Source organism: Ranitomeya variabilis, chromosome 5 (genome assembly GCF_051348905.1).
Source record: "Ranitomeya variabilis isolate aRanVar5 chromosome 5, aRanVar5.hap1, whole genome shotgun sequence".
NCBI lineage: Eukaryota > Metazoa > Chordata > Amphibia > Anura > Dendrobatidae > Ranitomeya > Ranitomeya variabilis.
The window spans coordinates 447,411,592-447,423,598 of record NC_135236.1 but is presented as its reverse complement, the minus strand read 5'-3'; the positions used below and the strand labels follow the sequence as shown (position 1 = coordinate 447,423,598).

The 12,007-nt window shown below is 40.4% G+C and overlaps 1 protein-coding gene across 4 annotated transcripts in view; it reads left to right on the top strand.

Moving 5' to 3' along the window:
• ARID2 (AT-rich interaction domain 2) overlaps positions 1 to 12,007 on the top strand; it is a 132,506-nt gene that overhangs the window by 79,992 nt on the left and 40,507 nt on the right. For all 4 annotated transcript variants that reach the window (XM_077265400.1, XM_077265398.1, XM_077265397.1 and 1 more), the window contains exons 7-8: positions 7,542 to 7,608; positions 11,089 to 11,339. In XM_077265400.1, the coding sequence (XP_077121515.1) occupies positions 7,542 to 7,608; positions 11,089 to 11,339 (318 nt within the window). The remainder of the gene's footprint in view (positions 1 to 7,541; positions 7,609 to 11,088; positions 11,340 to 12,007) is intronic.

The following is a 12,007-nucleotide window of genomic DNA, read 5'->3' as shown; positions in this document are numbered from 1 at the left end:
GCGCTTGCGCTGCAGCATGATCGCATATCTATTGTGCATATAATTCATTTATTTGATGTAATCCTTATATTCATTTAAATAAAATCCGTTTGAAAATGGCGTCAGTTGTGCCTGCATAGTAGCAGCTATCAGATCACCAGTAGCTGCTACTGCACAGGCATCGGCGATGCCATCTTGCTAGAGAAAAAAAATTCCTGCTCCAAGATGGCTGCGCCTGTACAGTAGCAGCTATCAGCGATTGCTGATAGCTCCTCCTGCACAGGCGTGGCCAGCACCATTTTCAAACAGATGTTTTTTTTTTTTATGAATATCAGAATTACATCAAATTATTTATGTGCACAGTAGATATGTGATCAGACACCAGTGCAGGTGCCTCCGCCTGCCTGCAGAAGGTTTTTTTTTTTTTTCTCCAAGCTACACTACCGTTCCAAAGTTTAGGGTCACTTAGAAATGTCCTTATTTTTGAAAGAAAAGCAGTTTTTTACAATGAAGCTAACATTAAATGATTCATAAATACACTCTATACATTGTTAATGTGGTAAATGACTATTCTAGTTGCGAACGTCTGGTTTGTAATGCAATATCTTCATAGGTGTATAGAGTCCCATTTCCAAGAGCCATCACTCCAGTGTTCTTTTGGTACTTTGTGTTTGCTAACTGTGTAAGAAGGCTAATGTATGGTTAGAATACCCTTGAAAACCCTTGTGCAAGTATGTTAGCACAGCTGAAAACAGTTTGGCTGATTAGAGAACCTATAAACCTGACCTTCCTTTGAGCTAGTTGAGAATCTGGAGCATTACATTTGTTGGTTCCATTAAACTCTCAAAATCGCCAGAAAAAAAGACCTTTCATGTGAAACTCGACAGTCTATTCTTGTTCTTAGAAATGAAGGCTATTCCAGGCAAGAAATTGCCAAGAAACTGAAGATTTCCTACAACAGTGTGTACTACTCCCTTCAGAGGAGAGCACAAACAAGCTCTAACCACTCTAACCAGACTAGAAAGAAGTGGGAGGCCCCGCTGCACAACTGAGCAACAAGATAAGTACATTAGAGTCTGTAGTTTGAGAAATCGACGCCTCACAAGTCCTCAACTGGCAGCTTCATTAAATAGTACAAGCAAAACGCCAGTGTCAACGTCTACAGTGAAGAGGCACTCCTGGATGCTGGCCTTCAGGGCAGAGTGGTAAAGAAAAAGCCATATCGGAGTGCGCTAATAAAAGAAAAAGATTAATATGGGCAAAAGAACACAGACCTTTGTCCGATGAAGATTGGAAAAAAGTGTTATGGACAGACAAATCCAAGTTTGAGGTGTTTGGATCACACAGAAGAACATTTGTGAGATGCTACAACTGAAAAGATGCTAGAAGAGTGCCTGACGCCATCTGTCAAGCATGGTGGAGGTAATGTGATGGTCTGGAATTGCTTTAGTACTGGTAAAGTGGGAGATTTGTACAAGGTAAAAGGGATTTTGAATAAGGAAGGCTTTCACTCCATTTTGTAACGCCATGCCATACCCTGTGGACAGCGCTTGATTGGAGCCAATTTCATCCTACAACAGGACAATGACCCAAAGCACACGTCCAAATTATGCAAGAACTATTTAGGGAAGAAGCAGGCAGCTGGTATTCTATCTGTAATGGCGTGGCCAGCGCAGTCACCAGATCTCAACCCCATTGAGCTGTTGTGGGAGCAGCTTGACCATATGGTACGCAAAAAGTGCCCATCAAGCCAAACCAACTTGTGTGAGGGGCTTCTGGAAGCATGGGGTGAAATTTCTCCAGATTACCTCAGCAAATTAACTGCTAGAATGCCAAAGGTCTGCAATGCTGGAATTGCTGCAAAGGGAGCATTCTTTGACGAAAGCAAAGATTAAAGGAGAAAATTATTATTTCAAGTAAAAATCTTTTTCGAACCTTGTCAATGTCTGGACTAGATTTTCAATTCATTTGGCAACCCAGTTGATTAATAAAAGTATGTGTTTTCATGGAAAATTCAAAATTGTCTCGGTGACCCTAAACTTTATAACCGTAGTGTGTGTGTATGTATATATGTGTGTGTATATAATATATATATATATATATATATATATATATATATATATATATATATATATATGTGTATATATATGTATGTATACATATATATGTATGTGTGTGTATGTGTGTATATATATATATATATATATATATATATATATATATATATATATATATATATATATAATATTTTTATATAATTGCCTAAGGGTCACTTCCGTCTGTCTGTCACGGAAATCCCAAGTCGCGAAATGGCCGCTCCCTACTCCCCTGCCGTCAGTGCCTGCTCCATGCTCCCCTCCAGTCAGCGCTCACACAGGGTTAATGGCAGCATTAACGGACCGCGGTATGCAGGGTTGTGTGACCAACTTTTTACTATTGATGCTGCCTATGCAGCATCAATAGTAAAAAGATCTAATGTTAAAAATAATAAAAAATTGTGCTATTCTCAATTTCTGTCGGACCCCGGATCCAGCCAAGGCCTTTCCCGCTCCTCGCGACATTCTGGTCCATGCATTGCAATCTCACGAGATGATGACGAAGTCATCATCTTGCGAGACCGCTATGCACTCTTGGGACCGGAGCGTCGCGAGGAGCATCGGTAAACGCCTGGGCTGAATCCGGGGGCCAACCGAAGGTGACTGTATAACTTTTTTATTTTAATTCTTTTTTTTAACAAGGATATGGTGCCCACATTGCTAGACACTGCGTGGGCTGTGTTAGATACTGCGTGGGCTGTGTTAGATACTGCGTGGGCTGTGTTAGATACTGCGTGGGCTGTGTTGGATACTGCGTGGGCTGTGTTGGATACTGCGTGGGCTGTGTTGGATACTGCGTGGGCTGTGTTGGATACTGCGTGGGCTGTGTTGGATACTGCGTGGGCTGTGTTAGATACTGCGTGGGCTGTGTTGGATACTGCGTGGGCTGTGTTGGATACTGCGTGGGCTGTGTTGGATACTGCGTGGGCTGTGTTGGATACTGCGTGGGCTGTGTTGGATACTGCGTGGGCTGTGTTGGATACTGCGTGGGCTGTGTTGGATACTGCGTGGGCTGTGTTGGATACTGCGTGGGCTGTGTTGGATACTGCGTGGGCTGTGTTGGATACTGCGTGGGCTGTGTTGGATACTGCGTGGGCTGTGTTGGATACTGCGTGGGCTGTGTTGGATACTGCGTGGGCTGTGTTGGATACTGCGTGGGCTGTGTTGGATACTGCGTGGGCTGTGTTGGATACTGCGTGGGCTGTGTTGGATACTGCGTGGGCTGTGGTATATATTACGTGGCTGTGCTCTATTACGTGGCCTGGGTTATATACTGCATGGGCAGTGTTATATACTACGTCTCTGCAATATACTACGTGGCTGTGCTATATACTACGTGGGCTTTGTTATATGCTACTTGGCTGTGGTATATTTCTTTGCTGTATCTGTGCCTCATGAATCGTGGTATGTGTTAAAGAGGGGGGCCAATCCGCGACAGTCGCAGTCCGCCCGCAAATTGGTGTGGAGTTTGAAACGCGCTTCGCTAATTGGTCGGGACGAATCCTTTGTATACATTTCATTACTCTGAAAACTTCATAAATAAACTACATACATATTCCAGAATACCCAATGCGTTAGAATCGGGCCACCATCTAGTGTGTGTATATGTATAAAATATATATATGTATAAAATATATATATGTATAAAATATATATATATATATATATATATATATATATATATATATATATATATATATATATATATATATATATATATATATATATATATATACATACACACACGCACACATATATACACATACTAGATGGTGGCCCGATTCTAACGTATCGGGTATTCTAGAAGATGTAGGTAGTATATAGCACAGGCCACGTAGTATATTGCACAGCCACGTAGTATATTGCACAGCCACGTAGTATATTGCACAGCCACGTAGTATATTGCACAGCCACGTAGTATATAACACTGCTTGGAGTATATAACACAGGTTACGTAGTAGAAAGCACAGCGATTTAGTATATTGCCCAGCTACATAGCATATAGCGCAGAGATGTAGTATATAACAGAGCCCACGCAGTATGTAACACAGCCCACGCAGTATATAGCAATGTGGGCACTATATGCGTGGTAAAAAAATAATTAAAATAAAAAATAAACATACACTTCCGAAGGCCCCTTGAAGTCCAGGAGCCTGTGTGCGTTGCACGCGGCAGCTTCCGGTCCCAGGGTTGCTATGCTCTTAGGACCTGTGATGACATCACGGTCACATGACTGTGACGTCATGGCAGGTCCTTCTCGCATAGTATCCTTGGCACCGGAACCTGCCGCTTGCACTGCCGAGGATAGCGGGCCACGTCGGAAGGTGAGAATAACCATTTTTTTATTATTATTATTTTTAACATTAGATGTTTTTACTATTGATGCTGCATAGGCATCAATAGTAAAAAGTTGGTCACACAGGGTTAATAGCAGCGTTAACGGAGTGTGTTACCCGCAGCATAATGTGGTCCGTTAACTCTGCCATTAACCCTGTGTGAGCACTGACTGGAGTATGGACAGGACACTGTGTGCAGGGCAGTAAGCAGTGGCCATTTCGTTGCTGGGATGTCCCCGTCGCTGATTGGTCATGGGCGTTTTGCCGGGACCAATCAGCGACTTGGATTTCCGTGACAGACAGAGGCCGCGACCAATGAATATCCGTGACAGACAGACGGAAGTGACCCCTAGACAATTATATATATAGATCTATATATACATACACATACAGTTATATGAAAAAGTTTGGGCACACCTATTAATCTTCAGCTTAATGTTTTATAAAAATTGTTTTTTTTTTGCAACAGCTATTTCAGTTTCATATATCTAATAACTGTTGGACACAGTAATGTTTCTGCCTTGAAATGAGGTTTATTGTACTAACAGAAAATGTGCAATCTGCATTCAAACAAAATTTGACAGGTGCGTAAGTATGGGCACCCTTATCATTTTCTTGTTTTAAATACTCCAACCTACTTTTTACTGACTTACTAAAGCACTTTTTTGGTTTTGTAACCTCATTGAGCTTTGAACTTCATAGCTAGGTGTATGCAATCATGAGAAAAGCTACTTAAAGTGGCCACTTGCAAGTTGTTCTCCTGTTTGAATCTCCTCTGAAGAGTGGCATCATGGGCTCCTCAAAAAAACTGTCAAATGATCTGAAAACAAAGATTATTCAACATAGTTGTTCAAGGGAAGGATACAAAAAGCTGTCTCAGAGATATTTCCACTGTGAGGAACATAGTAAGGAAATGGAAGAACACAGGTACAGTTCTTGTTAAGGCCAGAAGTGGCAGGCCAAGAAAAACATCAGAAAGGCAGAGAAGAAGAATGGTGAGATCAGTCAAGGACAATCCTCAGACCACCTCCAGAGAGCTGCAGCATCAACTTGCGTCACTGTGCATCGGTCAACTATACCACGCACTTTGCACAAGGAGAAGCTGTATGGGAGAGTGATGCGAAAGAAGCCGTTTCTGCAAGCACGCCACAAACAGAGTCGGCTGAGGTATGCAAAAGCACATTTGGAGAAGCCAATTTCTTTTTGGAAAAAGGTCCTGTGGACTGATGAAACCAAGATTGAGTTGTTTGGTCATACAAAAAGGCGTTATGCATGGCGGCAAAAAAACACAGCATTCCAAGAAAAACACTTGCTACCCACAGTAAAATTTGGTGGAGGTTCCATCATGATTTGGGGCTGTGTGGCCAATGCCGGCACCGGGAATCTTGTTAAAGTTGAGGATGGCATGGATTCCTCTCAGTATCAGCAGATTCTTGACAATAATGTTCATGAATCAGTGACAAAGTTGAAGTTACGCAGGGGATGGATCTTTCAGCAAGACAATGATCCAAAACACCGCTCCAAATCTGCTCAGGCATTCATGCAGAGGAACAATTACACTGTTCTGGAATGGCCATCCCAGTCCCCAGACCTGAATATCATTGAACATCTGTGGGATCATTTGAAGAGGGCTGTCCATGCTCGGCGACCATCAAACTTAGCTGAACTGGAATTGTTTTGTAAAGAGGAATGGTCAAAAATACCTTCATCCAGGATCCAGGAACTCATTAAAAGCTACAGGAAGCGACTAGAGGCTGTTATTTTTGCAAAAGGAGGATCTACTTATTATTAATGTCACTTTTCTGGTGAGGTGCCCATACTTATGCACCTGTCAAATTTTGTTTGAATGCAGATTGCACATTTTCTGTTAGTACAATAAACCTCATTTCAAGGCAGAAACATTACTGTGTCCAACAGTTATTAGATATATGAAACTGAAATAGCTTTTGCAAAAAAAACAATTTTTATAAAACATTAAGCTTAAGATTAATAGGGGTGCCCAAACTTTTTCATATAACTGTATGTGTATGTATGTATGTGTATATATAGATATAGTATATATATACACGTGTGTGTTTGTGTGTGTGTGTGTATATATATATATATATATATATATATATATATATATATATATATATATATATATATATATATATATATATATTTATAATCTTTATATGGACAACAATGAGGGCACTCACCAGTCTTCAAAAAGTCACGACCCGTAGAAGCGCAGGCACAACGCGAAACGGCCGTCGTCCTCCCCTGCTCGCACGAGCTTCGACTCCTTCTCCCCCGGCCATGAATTTTATCTGGATATTGTTGTGAATAAAGAAGTGACTTTTTGTAGACTGGTTAGTGCCCTCATTGTTGTCCTTATAAAGATTATATACATAGAAGTCTTTTTTCTGGAGGAGCACCCGAAGTCGTAAGTCAGCGGCATATGGATGAGTGACATCTGGCCATAGACCCTGGATAGAGTCTCGGAGTAAAGATTGTGCCGCTCGTATTTTTATCTTTGGTGATTATAGATAGATAGATAGATAGATAGATATAGATATATAGATATTATATATATACACACACACACACACACACACACACACACACACACACACACACACACACACACACACACACACACACACACACACACACACACACACACATATATACACACACACGCACTATGTATATAAAATCATTATGTAAACTACTAGGGGACAAGTCACTGAGGGATCCGTAACCTGTCAGAAGCCATACAGATGAATACCTAAGCAGAGCACCACATGAAGCCCCCCACTACCTCGACTCCAGCCCCGCCCCAGAGCACGAGCATATCATTAGCTCAAAACTGAAAATAAAGATTAAACAACCACTGATTACCGTGCACAATCCTGCTGACAGGCTCCCTTTTGAGAGGCGGGGCACCCAAAAGGCCTAATCTAGGCACCCAGGCCTGTCATCCGGTAGTTCCTGTAAAAAGTTATGGCTATCCGAATGTGATGAGATGAGAGGGGGTGGAAGCTTGTGCTGAAACATAAAATTCAAAGTTGTTGTTTTTTTGTGCTGATAATTCTGACTTTAGTTCTTTATATATCGTTAATGTTTTTTTTTATTCCCCTTTTAGTTCTGGAAGGATATTGTTGATGATAATGAAGTACGTGACCTCATATATGACAAGTGCAGATCTCAAGGTGGGATTCTCTATTCATCTGTAGAAAACTACATAAACAAAATGTATTCATCTTTACAGCACAGTTTTGCTTTGTAATGACCAGATGTTCATACTGTCACACTAGATTTGTATCCTTCTTCATTTGCCTTTTAAATGCAATATAAAATTAAAAGGTTTTTCCACATTTTAGGGATACATTATTATTTATTTTTTACATAAATGCATGTATTTTATGCTAAAAACATTTTTGCATTTGGTTTTCATTACACATCTTGCTTTAAAAGGTTTTTCCTCTGCACATTCAACTCAACCTTAGCTTAGTTTGTGGCCTTAATCGGGTGAGGATCTCTGAAAAAAACAGATAAAAAGTTAGACATTTTCTTGTTAGACTGTCAGAACAAGATCACTGATGGATGTAACACTTTTTTTTTTAATCTGTCTTTTTCTAAGCTCCTCTCAGCTGCTTTATGGCCACAGAAGACATCAAAGTTGAATGTGCAGAGAAATAAAGAGCCTGTAAAAGCAAAATGACCCCAAATTTGTAATGAAGACCGATTGTTTTTTTTTTTGTTTTTTTTTTAGTCTAAAATATATTGTGTAAGTAAACTAATATTGGTACCAAAGTTGAACAATCCCTAAATGCAAAGTCACATACATGCGGGTCGAGGGATGCAGTGCCTTACTGCATTGCGCCAAACCTGTTTGATTTAAATTTTCACTGCACCTACATCGGAGACATACCATACAGCTAGCCAACCCGGGACCAAACATCTTTACAGCTAGCCAACCCGGGACCAAACATCTTTGCAGCTAGCCAACCCGGGACCAAACATCTTTACAGCTAGCCAACCCGGGACCAAACATCTTTACAGCTAGCCAACCCGGGACCAAACATCTTTACAGCTAGCCAACCCGGGACCAAACATCTTTACAGCTAGCCAACCCGGGACCAAACATCTTTACAGCTAGCCAACCCGGGACCAAACATCTTTACAGCTAGCCAACCCGGGACCAAACATCTTTACAGCTAGCCAACCCGGGACCAAACATCTTTACAGCTAGCCAACCCGGGACCAAACATCTTTACAGCTAGCCAACCCGGGACCAAACATCTTTACAGCTAGCCAACCCGGGACCAAACATCTTTACAGCTAGCCAACCCGGGACCAAACATCTTTACAGCTAGCCAACCCGGGACCAAACATCTTTACAGCTAGCCAACCCGGGACCAAACATCTTTACAGCTAGCCAACCCGGGACCAAACATCTTTACAGCTAGCCAACCCGGGACCAAACATCTTTACAGCTAGCCAACCCGGGACCAAACATCTTTACTGCTAGCCAACCCGGGACCAAACATCTTTACAGCTAGCCAACCCGGGACCAAACATCTTTACAGCTAGCCAACCCGGGACCAAACATCTTTACAGCTAGCCAACCCGGGACCAAACATCTTTACAGCTAGCCAATCCGGGACCAAACATCTTTACAGCTAGCCAACCCGGGACCAAACATCTTTACAGCTAGCCAACCCGGGACCAAACATCTTTGAACACATACAGCAATCACTGTGATTGGTCTGAGCTTATATTATCAGGCCAGTAAGGTTCCTGGCTATTGGGTCCTTCCCAGCCTAAAAATACCAGCCTGCAGCTGACTTAGAAGTGGAATAATAAAATAAAAAAACACACACAAAAATACTCTTTTTTTTATTTATTTTTTTTTTATAAAGAACCAGCTATTAAGCATATGAAAACATTTATATTACAAAAAAAAAAAAACATACCTGTGAAACAACATGCTTAAGGGGTGGTTATACTATTGCAATCAGCTGAAAAGAAAACCTGCCGCCAGTTTTGTCCTGTGTCAACTAAAACCATGGCCTTAATAAGCTCCTGTGCATCATTGGTTATATAACCACCTGACTCCCCCTACCATCCAACAAACCTTTGATTTTTTTTTTGACAATTTTCAAGGTAATTTTTTTATTGGAAAAGAAAAACAGTACCTTCCTACTGGATGTAAAAACTTGATGTGAATAAGCATGTACGCAATAAGATGCTAGGGAAGTTTTAATAAACCCCTTTATGACCTGGCGATTTTCTGTTTTTGTGCTTTCGTTTTTTCCTCCCCAACATATATAGGTTTTACGTTGGGGAGAAATTTGTAAGAAAAAATTATTTTGCTTGTCACCATTTTCTGAGACCCCTAATATTTTTATATTTTGGGATCTGGGGCTAAGTGAGGGCTTATTTTTTGCTCACTGAGCTGATGTTTTTATCGATACCATTTTGGGGTAGATGCAATGTTTTGATCACCTCTTATTGCATTTTATTACAATGTTGCAGCTGCCAAAAACCCACATAATTCTGGCACTTTTATTTTTTTCTTGTTGCGCCATTTACAGATTGGATTAATGTGTTAGCTATTTTGATACATCGGACATTTCTGTAAAGAGCAATACCAAATGTGTGGTTTTTTTGTTTCATTTTTAATGCATCAAAACCCCCTTTTTGATTTGAACTTTTTTTTTCATACTTTTTTTTTTTTACATTTTTTTTTTTTAAATGAAACTTTGCAGCTTAGTTCTAAGGGTACTAGTAAACAATCATCCGATTGCTTCTTCTATACACTTGTGTATGTATAGCAGAAATAACAATCTTCTATGAACACCTACTAAGAGTATTGTAAGGAAAAGCATGTGGATCTTCAGCAGACCCTCAGCTGTTATGTCAACCTCTCGGCTCCTCGTGATCACGTGACATGGGCCGTATGAATGATGCACTTCTGTCTGGTGTGTGTTAAACCCCACTGTCGGTGATTGATAGCAGCATTTAACTGTTTTACAACCTCAGGTGGAGGCTGAGCCATCTGTGTGACACATCCCTAAACAGAATGCAAAATAGAAATTAAAGATTTTAGGTGTTAAAGGTGTGCAAATATATAGAGAGATATGGGGTAAATAGATAGATAGATACCCATGTAATATATGATTAGTGCCTTTTTTCTATTTAAAATAAATTTTTAAGTAGTTTAATAAACAAACAGGAAAAAGATACAAATAAGGCAGTTTTCAGTTTTATTAAGCTACACTTGCAGTGCCTTGCATGTGTAGCTACTGTACATGAATTGACCTAATAAATGAAACAGTGATGTGGGAATCCCCTCATCTTTGGTAACCAGCAAAGATAAAACAGACAGAGAGCTTTGAGTTGATATTATCAGACTGGGGAGGTATATTTTGCTGTTTTTCTTTTCCCAAAAAAATTACCTTGAAAATTGTTACAAAATTGATAAGTTTTGTACAATTTAAGCCGAATACAATAATAAAACCACTACTTAGCATTCTGTTTCACAGATGTTATATTTTAGAATGTAAATGTTTTGACGCAGCATAGCTAGTTCTTTACTACTTGGAATTGTAGGACAGCCCTATCATCTTTTGTATTTGTACATGTATTTTTTTTTTCTACACTAGTTTATATATTTTGTTTTGCAGAAGGTACATCTCCAGAGTCCTTATGGGACTCCTTATTTCATCCTCCTAGAAAGCTGGGCATTAATGATATTGAAGGACAACGTGTTCTCCAGATAGCAGTAATTTTGCGGAATCTTTCCTTTGAAGAAAGCAACGTTAAACTTCTGGCAGCTAATCGGACATGTCTCCGCTTCTTGTTACTGTCTGCTCATAGTCACTTTATTTCTCTCCGACAACTCGGACTTGATACTTTGGGGAATATAGCAGCAGAGGTAAGATGTGTACATGTGGCAGATATGTAATGACGTGTAATAAGTAACATTTTTACTTTTTGATACGGTTTCTTCTTTATCTGTACCCAATATTGAGTTCCTAATGGACTCCTCATAAAATATGTTCAAGTTCTAAATGTAATTTAGATTTGACTATCGGCATTTTAAACTGTTACCGGTTCAATGTGAAAGAATGATTTTACTTATTCTACCTAGAATATTGGCTTCCTCTGTGCTTTAGTGTTTGGGTGAGGGCTTTTGTTCATTTCTTATCCTTTAGAATTGCTCTGTGCAATAACAAAAGCGAACAGGTTGCATGAGTTTAGGTTGTCTTGCCTGTAACGTGCTGGATTTTCATGCTTTTTATTTATTCACTAGATGGTGGCCCGATTCTAACGCATTGGGTATTCTAGAATATGCATGTCCACGTAGTATATTGCACAGCCCACGTAGTATATTGCCCAGCCACGTAGTATGTAGTATATTGCCCAGTAACGTAGTATATTGCCCAGTGACGTAAAATAAAAAATAAACACATACTCACCTTCCGAAGTGCTGTTGAAGTCCTGGCGCCTGTGTACGGTGCACGCGGCAGCTTCCGGTCCCAGGGTTGGTATGAGCGCAGGACCTGTGATGACGTCGCAGTCACATGACCGTGACGTCATGGC